Below are 19,193 nucleotides of genomic sequence, written 5' to 3'. Positions count from 1 at the left end.
TCATGAGGTTCCTCTCTGCCCAGCTCTCCAGCCTGTCCTGGTCTTGCTGAATGGCCACACAGCCTTCTGGTGTGTCAGCCGCTCCTCCCAGTTTTGTGTCATCAGCGAACTTGCTGAGGATACGCTCTGTCCCCTCGTCCAGGTCCTTGATGTGTATGTTGAATAAGGTATTTGCCCTTGCAGTTGAGGAGGCAGTTCCCAAGGGTGCGGATGATCACTAAGCCAAGTACAATGGAAAATGGGCTTGTTTTTTTCCAGTTCATTTTTAATTAATTCGGTTCATCTCCTCTTCCATTTCTCTGCCCCCCAAACCCTGAGGAACCAGAGGTTTCCTCTGTGGCTTTGCAGTAGGACTGACTGCAGATCGCCATCACAGCAGCATGTTGCCCGGGGATGGTGGCAGCCCCGGGGTGGCCTTTGGAGCACTCAGTGGATCATTGCCCCTCCGCCATCCCCAGAGCTGTCCTGCTGTGGTCAGACTGGGCCCAGTGCGTGGTCTGCAGTGGGCTGGACCGTCCAGGAAGGCAGCTGGAGCGGGATGGCTCCAGCCTGGAGTCCCTGAGCCCCCAGGACGCGTCTTGTTGCCAGTGGAGCAGAGGGTTTTGCATGGTCTCTGCCCCGCGGAGCTCTGCTGCTGGGGTCTGAGCAACCCTGGCTTATGACCAGAGGGGTCAATCCTTAACATCACGTGCTTGTATTTAATTTCCACGTGGGTATTTTCTTGCTGTAAACCTGTGTTGCTCATCCTGGTCTTGATTTATTCTGCGATATGCTCACTGTGCCACAAACGCAGGAGAACATGGCACTGACAATTGTTTCTGTTGCAAATTTCGTGTATGACCAAAAGAAAATCATGCGTTTTATCGTAGAGTGTCACATAAAAATAAAGATGGTGATCTTCCTTAGCCTGGGGTCATCAGGGAAATAGTAGCTAGACCCCTGCTTAGAGCTACAGGCTTAGTTTACCTGAAATTTTCAACGTGTGATGAGTTAGTTAAATAAAAGCCACGGAGCTCAGGCTCTCCCAGTGCGTCCTGCTGAGATGCTGGCTCCCACCAGTGAGCCCCAGCTGGAACGTGGAGGTGCAGACGGGCAGCACGAGTGGGAAACTCCGTGTGTTTTGGACAAGTCTGCAATTTCCAAATGGAGAATAAGGTGTTTGAATCGGGTATGTTTAATTAGGAATGGCAAGTTTGGGAGAGGGACAAATAACACCTTTCTGGGCAGGTAAAGGACCATCCCAAATGTGCTAAGCGCGGTGCCGTGTCTCCTGAAGCGCTAGGGTTGGGTTTGTTGCAGGTGAGCAACTCCGTGATTGACGTTTATTAAAAACAACAGCAGTTTAATGGAAACTGGACACCCCAGCAGTTCTTAAGGCATGTTCTCAGCTTCTTGCGCTCAGCGGTATGACCGCTAATTATTTTTTTAATATCTTTTTTCTACATATTTTATAACCTACGCTTTAGTATAAAATTGGAAGCAAAATCCAATTGTGTAGGAAAATTAATTTCCTTGAATTGAAGAAGCAATCTACTTGAGACTTTTTAATCATTAGATGATAACTGTGCACTAAAGAAGGGAAGACCATTAAAGCAACTTAATAGACTAGGATAAACGTTTTTCCCTGTATCTTCTTCACTTTTATTTAGAGATTCAGACTGAGGATATTTCATAAAAGCTGCTCTTCTTGACCTTTCGTCACTTATTGTATAGAGGAGCCAACCAAAATACTGGCAAGGAGCTAACGCTGTGGATTCTGGATACGAAACCCGTAATTCTGCTAAACATCTCTGTTCATCCTTTCCTGCCAAATTCTGCTTTCCCTTTCTCATTAAGGAAAGAATAGCTATCGGGACAAATAAAAATGCATTTAGCTGAGCTGAGCTGTGTGTGATTTTTCAAAACAAACTGTGTTAATGCTTTTAATTAAGGGGCAGAGGAACAAGAGGCTTTATCAGCTCTTTGTCTGCAGGCCATTATTGCATTGTGGATGGGCTATCTGTTATTGTAACCGTCCACCTTTTTGAAGGATTTACTACAAAATCAAATGGTGTTTTTATTTAAATTGTTGAGCGCCGCTTGATTCCTCATTTATTTAATATGGAGGCATTGTTACAAAGAAGAATGTAGCACTTAATTTGTATGGCTTGAGGGAGCTCCGATCCGCTCGGGAGTGCTGCTTTGCATGCTTCACGGTGTCCTGTGTTGGAAACAGGGTGTGCAGCAGAACGAAGAAGAGGAAGATTGGAAGGTGAAGTTACCAAATCCCAATCATGCTGTTTCCAAGAGCATTTTGGAAAGGATCGGTGACCCTGTGGTCTATAAAGTGAAGTCAGGTTGTAAAATAACGATGAAAAAAGCTTTCTTGGGCAACAGCTCCCGTGCATGGCTGTTAAGCGGCTTCCAGTTCAGAAAACCTTGTTTATCTGGTGGTGAGTTCCCAGTGATCCACGTTATTGGATGAGAAATGCAGTTTCATGTGTCTGAAACTTTCATTTGTGTTTGTTTTTTTTGTTTTGGTTTGTTTTTTTTTTTTCTGGCTTTAGCTGTTCTCTGGGCACCTTTAACAGACCTAACCGGTTTTGACTGGAGAAGTCAAAGGTTCCCGTGCTCCCCCACACCTCTTCCCCGTGGAAGAGCTGAACTGGGTTGTTCATGCTCCATGTAAAACCGGAGCAACTTACCCTTCTATTTAATTCCAGGAAGCAATCTAGGATAATGGAGGTATTAGATTTGGCATCTCTAAGGTGGTTATCATTTCAGAAAGAATTGTTTCTGCTAATGGCAGTTAACTTGCTACAAATAAAGCAGTAGAATTGAAATCTTAAGTACTAGAGTGGCAGCAAACCATGAAACATTATACCGCTTATTGGAAGGAAGGCCGAGCTGGCTGTCAGGGAAGAAATCTATTGAAAAAATGCTCTGATGGATTCCAATTCGAACTAATTTAATATGGCAGGAGCATTCAGCTGTTCTACCAGTCTATTAAAAGTATCAAAGTGTCTATAAATAAGAATACTTAAGTGGCTGGAACTCTTCATCCACGGGGCTGGAGGGTTTCACAGGGATTGACTTGGCTGGTTCTCGGCAGGTGTAAGTCCTTGGGGGTTGTTGAGCCCGGTGGCCGCCCGGGTGCTCCTCTAGCAGGTACGGGCAGTTTTTGGGGTGTGGATGGAGAGGTTGAGCGTGGGCCTGATCCTTCTGTGAGCTGTGCCTGGGTACGTTTGAGGGTGCTTTCCTCCTCTGCGAGCCGTGACTGCGTAGTTCAGCCTTGACCATGCTCCCCAGCATGGACAAGCATTGAAATGTGCTTTGAGCCAGGACTCTGGGGCTGCTGTTAAAATAAACCATCTCATTGCCCGTTTTCTACCTCAAGACCAGGTTCCCTCTGGAGAAAGGGCATTTCTAAGAGGTGTGAGATTCCCAGGTACGGAGGCCGTTGGTGTTACACCCTGCAGCACAAGGCGAGTGTCCCCTCGGCCCAGGCGAGGAGCTGCAGAGGTGATGGCCATCCCATCCTGCATGGTGGAGCTTCCCCCTGGTCGAAGCTTTGAGCTCAGGGTGGGCGGGGGGCGTCCCATAGCTCCCCATAAGAGCAGAGTCTGGCAGTACCTTGGCACAGCTTAGCTGTAAAATCCATTGTCTCCTCCCTGCTGATCCCTCTGAGTGGATCCTTGTTGGTTTTTTTTCTTTACAGCATGGATTCAAATGCAAGCAAGTTAAAGGGAAGAACAGTTTTTGCATTTTTATTTCAGTACAGAAAATATCCCAGGGGGTAAACTTTCCACATACCATAACCGCAACAGATTAGTGTATCCCCCAAGCAGCATAATGATACGGTTTTGTTCAGTGCTGTGCTCTGTGGCAAAGTGTGATTTTACGGAGAGGGTCACAAGTGTTTAACTGTTCAAAAAGTACCCCCAAACGTGATCTCAGCGTGCGTGAATCAGAGCAGCATCCTCATCTCGGGGAAGCTGCATCAGATGGAGATCTGGTCCAGCGTTTTGCAAGGTAACGAGGGAGGGACGGGGCACGCGCACGTGGCAGCCTGGGTCGTTAGTAAACATAACCATCTATTATGTCCTTGAAATTGCATAGTTATTAAAAATTAACCCCTGACACTGAGCTTTTCCTCAGTCTTTCTGCTGTTCTCTTGGTGTCAGTATTGTTAGCATTGCTCCCGTTTTCCTCTGTTATTTTCCCTGACCGGGCACGGTGCTTGGCTGCTCTTGCAGAAGTGGAGCCGAGCAGCGCCGATGGCTGCAGGGCACGAGGGTTGGCGGGACGACTGTGACAACTTGGTCTCTACCCGGGAGCCCTTCGGTATTGCTGGAACCGGGCAGATGACACAGCAGATGTTTCTGCAAGCGGTTGTCTTGAATTTTTAAAGAATTTGCTTTTGCAGATCTGCAGTTTACCTTGTCACAAGTTGATAATGACTCCTTTGTGATATATAAGATACATATACAATATATTTCAGATATATAAGAAAGATCCCTCGTTTCACAAGGCACTGTAAAAACTAGTGTCTCTCCTGAAGTCCAGCCTGTTACTAGACATGCTGGAAGAAAGCAGGAGAAAGGAAATGCCATTATTATATTTCCTTCACAACTGGGGAATGGAAGCCCCAAGAATTTGTGCCCTTGCCCATAGACACACTGAGATGTTTGCGACAGAGCCAAGACCTGAAGGCTTTTCCGTAATTTCATCCTAGGAGAACTCTTTCTCCAGTCTACACAGTGAAATGAACTTAAATTTTGGACAATTTCATTGCAGTGGTAAAGTAGCGTATTCAAAGGCGCAGAGCTCACTCATTGCTGCAAACTCCCCGAGTAACTTTGCAGAAACTAGCCCTCGGTCCATTAAAAATTGGAAAATGTCAATAATGGTGCATTTCTGTTGGTTTTCTTTTCATGCAGGACGCCGGCGATGATCGGTTGCTCATTCGTTGTGCACAGAAAGTTCTTTGGAGAGATTGGGCTTCTCGATCCGGGGATGGACGTGTACGGAGGGGAGAACATAGAGCTCGGCATCAAGGTTTGTGACACATGCGCGAGAAAAATTGCACCAACGGTACATAAGGAACCCAAAGCAACACTTTAACAAGATAACGTAAACAGTTATTAGAACGCTTCAGGGGAATGAAGCATTGATGTGTTTTATAGCATTTTATTTTAAGTTTAAGGGGGAAAAAGGACTTGCTTTTAGAGGTGAGTGTAGGTATTATTTTTTTTCTTGGATGCTTATCTGTCTGACCTGATGCAAAAAGCTACCGAGATGAAATAGCATCCCAACTTAAAAAGGCCCTCATCACCTTGTCACACCGTTGCTACAAGTTACAGGTGTCTCAAATACCAGGAAAAATACCGTGTCATTTTTGTCCTGCGAACAGTCTTAGCGGGGCTGGTGGGACTCTTGGGAGTATCTCAAGAAGGCACAAAGCCTGAAAATATTTTACAGGCATTTAGCATCTGCAAATAAAATAAGTTCATGAACAGGCAAAACCTGCTTTTAAAAGAGAAACACTAATAGCTGTGTTTTCAGAGCTGCCTGGGTGCCCCCGTGCAGATATTCGTCGTTGCAGAATCCACCGTGACAACATCACTTGATTACGATATTAGATGTGGCTTAGTGATTCAAGTGTTTACATACAGTGAAGTGATTCATAAAGCAATGAATTCAATGTTCAGAAGCAACTTGGGATGGCAAAGTCTACGGAGATTCTTCCAGGCATGTTTTAGAGTTCAGTGCTTGTACGTTAACAAGCTGATAGGGAGAGGCTCGAGACTTATAACTGGAAAATGGAATTGACTGCGCTGTTGTAAAAATGAAAAATCATTGTTCAGTTCGTAGATTTACCAGAGGATATTTGCTTTGCTGGCAAATCGGAAGAAACTTAAGAAATGCGTTGTTATTGGCTATGGGGAGCAATAATCTCACTTAAACAAGGGAGTAGAAATTAAAGGCTTTAAATATGCCACACAGCTCTTCTCCATATGAAGTAATTACTGCACATCATCGTGCAGCTCACTTCTTTGGTCTAGAGAGATCCCGCTCTAAACTAAGCTTCTCTTGTGGCCATCCTTATTTGTTTGTTTATGGGATTTTTTTAATAATATCATTGTGGAACCAGCCTTCTCAAAATCAGTAATTCAACCCATCTGCTAGGGTTTTGGGGGATTTCATGGAAGATTGGCTTCTTAACTGGAAAAATAAGATGGATGTCTCAGGGACAAGTGATGAGCATATGTCTTCTTTTTCACATGCTGGACTTTTTAGAAAGGCTATCCTTTCCAAAACATCCTTTTGGAAGAAAATAATCCCTCTCTTCCCCTAGTGACTTTCCCAGGCTTGGGGTTCCAACCCATGTGTTTCCCTGCTGCTTGCCCACTCATATGCCGTGTGTTTTGGTCCAGGTTTTAAACATACTGGTGGTTTTGAGAGCCAAAATACTTAGGAAATCCGCTTTGTAAGACTGTGTAGAAAGTAGATTTTAAAAATACCCGAGCTCCAAAAATCAATGTCTTTGCAAGTGTCTTATTTAGCGACCGAGAGCTAATGGCCCATTTAATAGCCGCTGGCCGTTGTGTGTGCGGGTCAGGTAGCTCACGTGGAGAGCGGTCCTGGAGGTGCTGTCTCTGCGCTTGCCAGGTGTTTGTGTTCCACTTCATAGTAAGATTTCCGTTATACGTAGTTTATCCGAGGCTAGTCGTTGGATAGAGAGTTGTTAGGGATTCAGGCAGATGTCAGGTCTCAGGGGGATGTATCTGTTTCTAAAAGTCCTGACGTACGGAGGTTGCCAGCCCTTCCTCACGTGCTTGAGACCTGCCATGGCTGGGGTCTGTAGCAGCTGTAGCACGTTATTAGTAATACAGGACTCCTTATTAATAAAATTGTTTCAAATTATCAACTTGAATATAAAATTATTAGGCTTTTTGTGCGTGTTTTGCTGTTTTGCCTGCTAAGTGGCTGGCTGTAGTCGGAAAAGTAATTTGGTGGTTCCTTGTTTGTTTCAGTGATTCTTGGATGAAAATAAACACAGAAAGTATTTATTTTCCTTTTGATGACGGTGCAAATACCATCATCTTTCTGAGAATCATGGGACATTTTTTAAACGTTACATTCTTATATTGCCAAAAAATGCTCAAAGAAAAAAAAATGAGATAATAAACCCATCGAGGCTACGAGAAGGACGTGTGTCTGCAAAAGCACCAGCTAACTATATTACGGTAGAATGAAATGCAAGTAATCTAAATTAAAAAATGAAATAAATAATTGAGAAGGTTGGGCTGTCCTAACCTAGAAGGACCAAGGCCATGTACTGTACAAGAGTCTTATTCTATTAATGTGCTTCAAATATTTTAAAATAAGCTGTACTGCGCCTCCATGGGTGGAAATATACGGGCCATATGTTTCTTTCAGTTGCTGAATTCAGTTAGCTAAATGAGAAAGCTCCTGCATGAGCCACTTAAAAAAAATGAAATCCCGTTACTCACGTTAACAAAGGTGGCTCCGGGCTCGCTGCTCTGCCGTACGTGCTGGGAAGCATCCTCGGGTTGCTCAGGTACTAATAATAATAAAGCCATTAAGCTTTGTGTTGCCGCCCCAGGCAAATTCCTGTTCTGCTTGAGGGGTAGCTTTGGCCCTGACGAGGGCAACGTGCTGTTCTCTGTGTTGTTGTGTTTTCTTTTATCACACTGGAGTGTCTCCAGAAGGTTACGCTTATCCACGCCTCTTGTCCCTGATGTCCACTGCCTCACTTCCCCAGGCAGAGTTGAGTCTAATTCCCCTTTTCTTGGCAGAGAGCGGAGAAGTGTTTGCTAAGCAAGGCAGTTTAGGCTAATATTTCAACTGAGAGGTTTTCAATGTGGGTTTTTTTTTTCTCCCCCCCGCCTCCCATTCCCCCCTAAAGCGTGCTTTCACTTATCAATTCATATCAGGTCACAATCAAATTATAATAGCGCTAGGTCTCTCTTAGTGTTGAGAGGCACAAGGACCAAACGTTTGGTGTGTTCCTGCGTTGGTAATTCCCCGCAGCAGACTGCCTGTGGAAATCTCCCCCTCTCACCCGGCTGGTGACCAAGGGACACCGGTGAAGCTGCTGGAGACATCTGATACCTGGTCTCGGTCTCGTGTAGGAACAGGGAGAGCGAGCGTTGCTCCAGGCTCCCGTCGCTCCTCCTGGGGTGCTCTGGGCCACAGCCCAGCCCCTGCCCCAGGCTCAGCTGCTTCTCTTGGTTCCAGAAGGAATAAATCTGCTCTTTCTGAACAAGCTTTGAGCCAACTCTTCTAACCCTTTGCTGTGCTGAACAAGTTTCTGCTCTCGTTTTATAACCTGCTGTCCAATTTCCGCGGCTTGAGAGTGTTGACGCTGCTCTGGGTCCCCACCAGCTCCACGTGTGAATTTTGGCACAGAGGCTTCTCAGACCGTCTCTGCTCCTTCTGTTGAAACTTTTTGTTTTATTTTAAAACTGTTTGTGGCCCTGGCTTTTAGTGACTGTGGGACAAAGTGGGAAGACTCTTTTTGCTGCGTGTCTCGCTGCTTCTCTGCAGGGAGGGTTTCATGGGTTTTCATGGTTCGTCACAGACATTGACTAAAGACGCTCCATAAAATTACGCGTGTCTATTTGAATAAAGATGTGAAAGTCTATTGCATGACTGTTGCCATGATTTCAAAGTCTGGGATGGGTTACAAGGTTGCTTTCAGAGTATTTTGTGCTTCTGTCATGCATTGCTAATTAAACTTATTTGAGTTGTCTTTTAGAGATTAATTTAATCAATAAGGATATTATTACTACTTTGATGGTATCATTTGTACAAATTGTCACTTGGAGAAAGCAATTAACTGAGAATGCTTATTAGCTGATCCATCCCACACCTTATTTGTGGAGTAAGAATCGATTATTGAATTCATTAAGAAAAGCACAATTCAGGGATCCCTTTGAGATTTAATGACTGACTCGAGCTACTTTTTACTATGAATGTTAAATTGTCTGAAGTTTGGGTTGGATCTTTTTAAACTATTTCCAGAGGAAGAGCACGACATGTCCTCTTAATACCCCAGATATTTTTTCCCCCCCCACCATTTTTCTGACATCTGGATGGAACAGGCCAGACCTCCGGTGCCGCCAAGCCAGCGTCGTGCGCGTGGAGCGGGCAGAGTTGCTGCGTAGCTGTGAGGGCTGGGAATACGGAGATTCACAAATCAAATGGGTACGACGAGGGCATTGAGCATATTGTTGTTAGTGGTGATTTCTTTAATAATCAGATTCTCGTCCTGCAGACGCTTAGGCACAGGAGTAACCTCATGGCGCCGGCAGTGACATTGATCCGCTCCCAGAGGGCACCGTGCCTGTGTACCCTTCAGTCTGTCAGAAACCCTTAAAATAGATTAAATCGCATTTTAATGGCACAAATCTCTTGTGTGCGTTTCATCCATGAAGGAGCCCATTTTGTTTATATGAGTACAATTATTCATATGCTGAAACGTTGAGAGGGTCAGGCAAAAAAAAAAAAAAAGGAAAGCCATCAAATAGGTGTATTTAAATTCCACAAGGGAGCTTGACTCTTTCTGCATTCAGAAAATCAAAATCCTTCTCTTCCTGCATACATTTTACACAAAATTATGGCTGTATCTTTTTGTTAAGAAGAGAATAGTGAGGATATTTAGAGGAAACGCTTCTTTCAGCATCCGTGGGCTTGAGGTGAGGGACGGACAGCCCGTATCCAGCCCTGCGGGAGGCAGAAATTCCCCGCCATGGGGCGCTGGGTGGGAGCAGGGAAGGATGTCAGAGCAGGGCTATGAGTCACAAGAAAGATGGTTTTGCTTTTTTCCTCTTTTTTTTTTGTAAAATAAATATGCTAGCACAGGCTTGCTTTCCCAGCCCAGCTGGGAACACAGGTTCCGGCACGGATACCCTGTGTCTGTATCCGACATTGTGCACGTCTCTGGAATGGAGAGTGATGGACACGAGCATAATGGGCAGCACATAAATACCATTGGGGGACGGATATTTGGCTGGCTTTCTACTTGCATGAGCCTAATATCTCAATAGTTAGTGCCTGTCATCAAAATGTAAAAATATCCCTGGTTAGGGTGGAATTTGTTTTTATAACGTCAACCAAACGCGCAGACATCTAATAGCGGGTGTCACGTTTTGACTCGGTGATGTGCGTTACTGCCGTCATTTGAAATGTCGTTTTGCTGGGGCTTTTTTGTTTGATCATCTTCAAATGTCGCTCTCTCTCGGTTCTTCTGATTAATATATTAAAGTCTGGGCGCAGGCAGAGAGACCTGACGGTCGGCAGCACCTGAAATCCCTTTTTAACCACCCTGTCCATCAGCGCCGGGGCGTGAATTCCGGCGTTCCTGACGGCTTCACCAGCCGCTGTGCGATGGGCGCGCTGAGGCTTGCGGCACGCGGGAGATCTGCAGTGATGTGTTGTTACACTTTTTATCGCTTTGAAAAATAGGAAGCTGAAAAGCATGTAATTTATTCATAAGGCTTTATTAGGCTTGTGAGGGTTCGCTGAGACGCAGTAGTTAGGGTTGAATCAAGTTTCTCCTGATGTGGAGGGTGGTTTTTCTTTTCCCTGTCTGCACCTAGCTTTGCTGAGGCTGAATTAATCATGAAATTACACATGCGGCAGTGAAAGGTTTTTCTGGGAAGTGTGGGGACAAGTCAGCCTGAACTTCTGAGGGAAGGACTTTGAGGAGCACAGATAGGGTTTGCTGCAAGATGTCTCCCAAGGTCTGTTGTGTGGTTGATTGGTTGGAGGAGGTGTCGGTGCCTCAGCTGACAGACGTTTCTGGTTGCAAGGACGGAGAGAACATGCCTTGGACTAGTTGAAGACTTTGGGGTAAAATTGCCAGATATCAGTTGCTTATCTGGGGAGTATGGACTGTTCAAATAACCACTCTCTTGACATTTCTGAGGATTTATAGCAAGGAACTGCAGCCTTCACGAAATTGGTCAGATGCAGATGATGTGGAAGTCAGTGCCAGTGGTGGGGATGCTGGAACGGGGCTGTTGGCAGGAGGGGAAGGGGACCAAACTCTGGGCTCACCCATCGGGGAAAGACATTTTGGAGTTAGAGCAAGACCTAGTTTGCAAAGTTGGAAGCTAACCCTTGGTAAAAGTACTAGGGGAACCACCGAAGCCTGGGGTAGTTTTCTTTAATAGACATTGGAGTTAGAGTTGGCCCAGCGTGGTCTGCAGGGCGAAGCTGCGTGGGGATGGATCACATCTCCCTCCTCCCTGTGGCTTGGAGCAGCCGCAGCAGCAGTGGGTCGATGGAGGGATCATAGAGCTGGCTACGGCTTGCCAGGACCCCAGAGACTCCTGCAGTTTAGGACACGTTAAAAAAACAACCAAACCAACAACCCCCCTGTCCCCAACCCGAACCCAACAACAGAAACTCAAGACCAGCTTCTCAAAAGTGTTTTATCAGTCAGGCACCAAAATCCACTTAGAAATTGGGGCTTAAGGCTGTTTCCATACGAAACTCAAGTTTACTTGGAACAAAATAAGAGGCAGAGTAGGACTGACCTTGGAAAAGGTCTTAGAAATATAGCTTTAGGAATAGTGGTACACCGGTAATACGTTACCTTCGTGTACAGCCACAGCCTGTTTATTTGTACCTGTATCCCCGTTCCCCTCTGTATCCCCTCTTCAGAGTGATTCTTGTGTGGTCGGAAGAAATATTTCCAGCACTGAACACTATCCAATCGCTGCCTGTATTTCTTTTAAGAGCAGGAATCAGTACAAGTATGAATTCAGATCCTATGTTTGGCATTTTAGTTGTCAGCGCAGTATTTACTGTAGGTGCTTGAAGATGCTTTACAAGAAGCTCTGGTGTAGTTTTCCAAACTGGTAAAATGTTTTTCATCACAACCGCCCCCGTGGAAACGGAGCCATATTTTGATTATTTTTCTAAACAGGCTGTAACCTCTGCGCCCGGGAGCCGGCGAGCGGCTCTGCTCTCCCCGCCGCAGCGCTCGGGCGGTTTATGGCCATCCCTCCTCAGGAGAGGAAATTGCAGGCAGCAGCCGCAGAGCTCCCATCGCTCTTTCGTCGTGATAGAAAACGATTTGTCATCCCTGCCTGTTACCAGCTGACAGATGGGGACAGGTAGAGGCGGGGAAGGGACCGCTATTTTCACCCCACTGGATTGTAGTGTTTTTACTGACAAGTTGATTTTTATGCGAGGAAGGCGCTGATCATCTTTGCTGGGAAAGATGATAACTCTTGCCGTGCAATAGGCCGTGTGTTGCAGTTGAGATTCACTGGTGGATGAAGAAATCCGTTTCAGGACTCAGCCATCCCTTATCTTCACTTGAAACTCTGGCAGGTGTCAGCTTTTCACCGATTTTTCACAGGGTTGGTGCGTGCCCCTGGCAAGGGGTGGTGAGGGATCTGCCAGGCGTTGGTTTAACAGGCTGGACTGCAGTCAGAGTCCACCCTGGTCACTCTGGGCTTGGGTGGAGAAAACCAGATGTGGAGAGCAGCCAGGGCATCTCCATTGCTAAAGGGGCTGCGGAGGGCAGGGGCAAGTGGCCATGCAGGTTCATAGATCCTTAGCACAGTTAGATTTATTTAAGCTTTTCACCAGAGCCTAAATCCCAAGGGAGGTTCTGCAGCGCTTATCTTTGGCCTAACTCGGCTCCTGTTGAACAGAGCCGTTCCCGTGTTGCTCTTTGCACTGAATTTGTGGAAATTTGAATTTCCACTGCTATAGAGATACTCTGAACAAACTAGAACAGAGATACTCTGATTTTTCTTTGGATCGTGTAAGTCTTTTGCCTTTTACTAAAGATTTCTATGGAGAGGAACACAAAATTCACTGTGGTGAGTAGGACTGGGGCAGTGACTATCCCCCTGTACTGGGCACTGGTGAGGCCCCACCTCGAGTGCTGTGTCCAGATTTGGCCCCTCACCACAAGAAGGACACTGAGGTGCTGGAGCGTGTCCAGAGAAGAGCAATGGAGCTGGTGAGGGCTCTGGAGCACAAGTCTTGTGAGGAGCGGCTGAGGGAGCTGGGGGTGTTCAGCCTGGAGAAGAAGAGGCTGAGGGGAGACCTTCTCGCTCCCTACAACCCCCTGAAAGGAGGGGGTAGCCAGGGGGGGTCGGCCTCTTCTCTCAGGTAACAGGCAATAGGGCAACAGGGAATGGCCTCAAGTTGCACCAGGGGATGTTTAGATTGGATATTAGGAAGAATTTCTTCACTAAAATGGTTGCCAAGCATTGGAAGAGGCTGCCCAGGGAAGGGGTTGAATCACCATCCCTGGAGGTATTTGAAAGCCGGGTAGACATAGTGCTTAGAGATAGGGTTTAGTGGTGGCTTTTGTCATAGTTAAGTTGATGATTGGACTTGATGATCTGAAAGGTCCCTTCCAACCTAGGCGATTCTGTGATTCTACAGAATTTGGACCACAATGCTGTTGTCAGGTGAGGTTGCTCCAGATGCTCCTCAAGCACAGGTGCTCCCACCCCTCCCCACATCCAGGCTGTGGGCATCAAAGACACCTCCAGTATCCCCAGGAGAGACTGATTATTTTTTTCTGTCCCATGCTGTGTTTCTTGGGCATAACACTCATCCCACAGGTCCTTGAACTTCTCCTGGGCTACCAGCTCTCCATCCTCTGTGGAGAAAGATGTGGCAAAGGAGGCACCCTGACTCTGAATTTTCACGCTTTCCTGTGCGTCGCTCAGGGGTACATCCACTGCTGGCCATGTTCCCTCAGTATCTTATGTGGAAATGTCTGAACCCTGCTAGGCGTGGGGCTCAGGGTGCCTCATCACCCATGCTTTGTGTTATGGCTGTTGGGATAAAACGCGGCAGATACGTAGCGCCTGCTGCCAGTGCACGGTCTGCTCTGACATTTGCACCCTTCTGGGCACGGGTGAAGATGTTTGCAGGACAGATTTGGGTTACCTGGCAGTCCTGGCTTTGATGCTCAGGCAATGGTTTCCCTTCATCTCCAGCCCCAGAGATGCTGTGCCACCCTCTGCGTCTTGTCCAGCCAGCCCTTGCTCCTGTGGGGAAGACTCGAGAGACTTTCCCATAGCAGGAGACATTTCTTGGCTGGCCGAGCAGGGGCACTGGGCTGCACTGAAATGTGGGATCCAGGTTGCATCTTTGGGGTACGTCAGCAGGTATTTCGAGGATTGTGGGGGCCAGAGGCTTGTCGTGTTGGCGTTCGCTGTAGGCTGGTGCATCTGGGAAGCAAAAGGGTTGGCATGAGTGATGCCAGCAGGCTTGGCGCAGCCATGCTTTGGCTCTCACCCTCCGTGTTCTTGCAGGGAAATAAATTACTTAAATCCTCTTAAACAGCAGCAATGGGTATGAGCAGCTGTAGAAGGATTCCTATATTGTTTCAACTGACATATTCCCCTCCGTACGGCAAAGCACGTTGGTTTGCTTCTTTATTAGCCCTCTGGGCCCTGCTGAGTGGAGGCAGCCCTGGGACATCCCCTCCCGTCCCCCGTTGCCTGGGCCGTGGTCACGTTTCCAGCACTGAGCACTCATTAACGTGGGGATGATGCATGAGCCAGAGCGGTCCCAGCTCTCAAAGTGCCTGGCGGCTGCAATTCGGTCAGGAATTGCTGAGGTGTAGCAAAGTTAGGCCCCCTGAAAGCTGGTTTTATAGCATCACTCCCTGGAGGACAACTGTCCTTTAAAGTATTTCTGGGTGTCTGAAACAATAACTCTCTGAAATCTGCTTTCTCCTTTCACTCATCACTATACAAGGTGAGCAGCAGCACATTTACTCCGTGCATGTGCCTACAGTGTCTGGGATATAAATTACCCTATAAAACAAAAAACAGGCTTGCGTCTTCCTAAAAACCAACTCCAAGCCAAACTGAACTTTGTCTTCTTACAAAAAGCACGCTGGGGAAATGCCAAGAGAAAATTTGACGTGAAATTACGCACCAATAAATGAGGCTCATAATAAACTGAGATGAGGAATGAGGTTTTTTTCATCCCATTATATTCATAAAGCTTTCAGAAAGCTCCCTCTTCATCGTGGCTGCAAAGGCAAGGTTATTTTTTTGTCTTTTCATCTGTCCTTTCTTATGAGAAGACTAACTTGTGGTGCCGTTGCTGGGGCTGTGGGACACACAGATCTCTTCCCTACCTCGTCCAGAGCCACAAAGTTGATTTTATGAGTCTCGCCGGCCTCCGGTGACTCAGGCAGGGCAGAAGCCTCAGACCGGTCCTGTCTCGTAATCACCGAGCATTGGGTTTTTTCAAGGGTAAGACACTCTGTTCATTCACTACGGATTTCTCCTAGGCCCGAGGATTGTTCTTGGTGAAAATGTAATCAATGCCGTTACACTCCTGTGATTTTCAACCAAAAAAGCTTGTCGTTAGAAATTCCCAACCAGCTTTTAGTCTGCTCAGAGTCTCTGTAAGGCTTTGCAGTCATCCTCTGTCAAGGACTTTCAGGTCAAACCTGTTCATTTTTACAAACGAAAACGCTATTTTCCAAGAGCCCCTGCTGCAATCGCAGCCTTGGCTCTGAGAGCTGTTCGAGCCGTATTTCTTTTTCATCTGAACTCCTCACCAACACCGAACGCGGTTAAAAGGCAGCTGGCAGCCTGATGGCAAGAAGCAGAGACCATCTGCGTTTCCCTGCGTATGTCCGTCCCAGCTCTGCCAACTCAGCAGAACATTATAGTAACAATAATAATATGCATGACCAAATATTGTCCCAGCCCTGCAGCAAGGCCGGCTTCACCCCCAAATTAAGGAAGGCCTTTCCACCCGGCCTCCTTCAGGCACCTGCCCTTCAAGCATCCCAGTTTTGCTGGAAGACCTTGCATCACCTCCTGGACTCCCCCTTGAACATCCGAATCCTTTGGCGACTGGTATCCTACTCCTTGGGATTGCTTTATAGCACTTGCTTTTATGTCAGCTTACGGGCAGGTGTGATAGATCGTGCCACGTTACAGTCGCCCGTTCCTCCGAGACGCTGAGTCCGGCGTGTTTGTACGCCAGTCGCCTGCCCTGTGGCCTTTTGCTTTCCGCTGTTCCTGGGGGTGATTTGCTGTCGTGCTGTCACAAGCTGCAGCGTGTGGTGAGTGCAAAGCAGATGTAAAACACTTAGTGGGGATGTTAACACCTGGTACACATTCACGCCCCACTCTGAAGCTTTGCAGAAAGTCCTGGAAGATCTCTGCCTCCAGCAGATCCTGCTGTGTCCAGCCCGTGGCTTGCTTTGATCGGAACGAGTCCTATGTACTTTAGCTTGATTTAATATATATGAAGCTTGTTTGGGGTAGGAGTTGCTTCGTCTCATGTGTTCAGAAAAGTTGTTGATGTCTTTGGACTCAACCAGTATCAATGGCAGTGATAAGAAGTCTCAGCTTGCTCAGTCGTCTTCTCAAATTAGTTGGCACACTTCTTCCATAGTTCTTTCGGTACCAGCAGACTTGAGCGATGGCTTCAGTGCGACAAAGAGGGGAAAATTCCCAGCAAAATTCAGTGGGAACTAATCATTCATCTCCTTCAGCCATGCTGTAAAATCTCCTTTTTCCTTTTGTGACTAGTGACAGCCTGGCGCTGAATGCCTGTCCCTTGATGTGATGTCACTTGAGACTTGCCCTGTGCATCGTGGAGAATAACAGTGGAAATAACTAGACATGATTTATGTTTCCCAGTGCATTTATCCTTCCGTCTAGTGTGTCCTTGTGATACTCGATGGAGACCGCAGAGGTGGTGCTCTCTGGGACTCATTTTGAACAGCGTTCACAGTCAGCGCTCCCTGTAAAGCGAATATTGTCACAGTGCTCAACTTTCTGGCTTCCCCGTGGTGCGTTTATTATTCATAGCAAGACTGTTGCCTCATAGATGATCTAACCGCTGTGATGCACCGCTGCCGTAATGCGCAAAAGGTACTTAACCCCAATAACACTGCACACAGTTTTCATTCATCTCCTTGAACTTTAGGGTTTTCCCAGGAGTCCTGGGACAAGGGAAAACGTCGCAGCTTGACCTCTACACCACGGGCTGCCTCCTCACGCTCGGATTAAGCTGCCAGCCAAGTCCCATCCTCAGATTCCATCAGACTTTGGGTGGTTGACCAAAAATTCCTTGGCTTTGCCTAAAAACTCAGCCACTAAGGTATTAGATACCATGGAACTGAAGTATATATTAGGGTTCTTTCTGCACTCAGGGTTTTAGTGATGTTTTCAGCATCCAGTCTCTCCCTGAGCTGGATGGAAGCGGCCGGTACAGGAAGCTGGTGGGGCAGATCAGAGAAGAAAATGACATTCCACCTTTGACTACCCAGGCTGTGATCCAGCACTTCACTTTCAAGCACCTGGGCAGTCGTCTTAATTTCCGTGGCGCTATTGCGTCTGCTTAAATGTAAGTTCTTCTTAAGTGCCTTTTGGGGTTGAGGCCTCTAGAGCTGAACTCGAGCCACAAGGGTTAATACCTTTGAAACAAAATTTTTCGCTGGAAGAAGGTAGTGTTTCTCATCCTTCCCCCCCTTGCCGCCTCCAAACAGTTCTTCCATTTTACGAGCTAATTAGCTGATCTGGCTTTAAAATACAAGTGCATCCTTCTTGGATTTTGTCATGTGTCACCACCCTCCAGAGAGTTGTTATGTCTTATTTGCACAGAAAATACTGGGAGAAGACACCAGGAAGTTAACTAACCTGTTCATGGGATAAATTTATACCTAAAGCTTCAATAGCAAACGCATTATTTCATATTCATCTACAGACACAAGATACGTATTAATTAACCAAAGTACTGCTAGTGGGCATATGCAAATGAAGTGGCATCAATCAAGCCAGGATCACCCCTTTTTTTCTTTGTGTTCTTATTTTATTAAGAAATACTGCTTTGTGCTGACTGCAGTTCCTTAATATCAGATCTGTGCCTCGAAGCTCAGTGCTAGGACCGAAAAGAGAAAGAAAATGAGAATTTCCTAGCGCTGCAGAAACTGCTGCAAATAATGCAGCTTATAATGAAGAATTCATATGTAATCCCAGAGAGGAGATAACTGTCTAGATCTGCCTCAGGCACAAAGAACTCAAGTTTATTTTGGTAGAAGGTACTTCTTTCTGTCAAAGCAACAGAGTTAAATGGAGAGAGACAATTAGATATAAATTCACATTTGGACTAAATATATCTAACTTAATATGTAAAGTAGGGGGTTTAAGTCTATAGCTCAGTTTTTCCAAGACACAAGGTGATAGCAATACCCAAAGCACTAGATAACAAATGATTTCCTGCATTGCCTGATACGTGCTCGCTTTAGGAGGAAGGTGATCCTCGGCGTTGTCACCCTTCCCCGCTCCCGGGGTGCCAGCAGCCAGGACACCAGGTCGAGCAGCATCTCCTCGGTGCCTCCTGAGCACACACACTGGGGACGCTGCTGGTGCGTCGGCTCTTAAATGCTTCGGGTCTTCGCACGTCCGTGTCCTGCACATCTCCCGGACCACGGGAGGTGGGTACCTGTCTGCAGGAGAAGGTAGGGTAATAAGTCTCCTTGCTGACCTCTTCAGCTCAGCAGCCTGCTTCCAGTATCTCTTTTTTCTTCTTCCTTGCTTTGGCATAGTTCAAGTATTGATTGTGCTAAGGGCATATCAGTGTTTTTATAATTGCTTCTGAGGATGCATTTTGTTTGCTTTCCAAATGAAGGATCTAAGATGGGTATTAAATGATGAGCCAGGACTGCGGGGAGGTGCTCTAACCTTTAACGTGTAAGAAGACCTATCATTAACATTGCTGGCAAAGACATTGTGAGTGGTAATAAAACTCCTTACTCTGTAGTCTTTTCCATCCAGAGCTGTCAATCCAGCCACCAAAGGCAGGTAACTGCTGATATTCTCCTTTTGCTTACAGGGTCCCGTAGCACAGATGTGTCTGCGTTAACGCCAAGCGCTCTGTGTGCCCCCCATGCCTGCCCATTTTGTCCCTGGAGCTCTGGATGGACAGAATTGGTCCAAATCCCCGGGTCGAAACATCCCTCTGTGATTTTCCTTGGGTCCCCTGTGTTGGCAGGACACGTCCCCCTCTTCCCAGTCCCCTCCAAGGAGCCGCGAGCTCCAGGAGAGTCCATCTAAAGCCACACCTGAGGCTCAGCTCTTCCCCTCTGGTCTGATGTGGTTGGCTTGGCAGCTATGGAGTTACAAACAAATGCAGAGAAAGTTTGCATCCAGAAGTAAAATATTTCC

General features: G+C 46.7%; 1 protein-coding gene across 1 annotated transcript in view; it reads left to right on the top strand.

Moving 5' to 3' along the window:
• GALNT17 (polypeptide N-acetylgalactosaminyltransferase 17) overlaps positions 1 to 19,193 on the top strand; it is a 219,033-nt gene that overhangs the window by 136,561 nt on the left and 63,279 nt on the right. The window contains exon 6 of the mRNA XM_063341566.1: positions 4,920 to 5,037. Within this exon, the coding sequence (XP_063197636.1) occupies positions 4,920 to 5,037 (118 nt within the window). The remainder of the gene's footprint in view (positions 1 to 4,919; positions 5,038 to 19,193) is intronic.

This window comes from Chroicocephalus ridibundus, chromosome 7, assembly GCF_963924245.1.
Source record: "Chroicocephalus ridibundus chromosome 7, bChrRid1.1, whole genome shotgun sequence".
In the NCBI taxonomy this organism is placed as follows: domain Eukaryota; kingdom Metazoa; phylum Chordata; class Aves; order Charadriiformes; family Laridae; genus Chroicocephalus; species Chroicocephalus ridibundus.
Note: the sequence above shows the minus strand (reverse complement) of the source record. Positions and strands in the feature narration are given on the sequence as shown.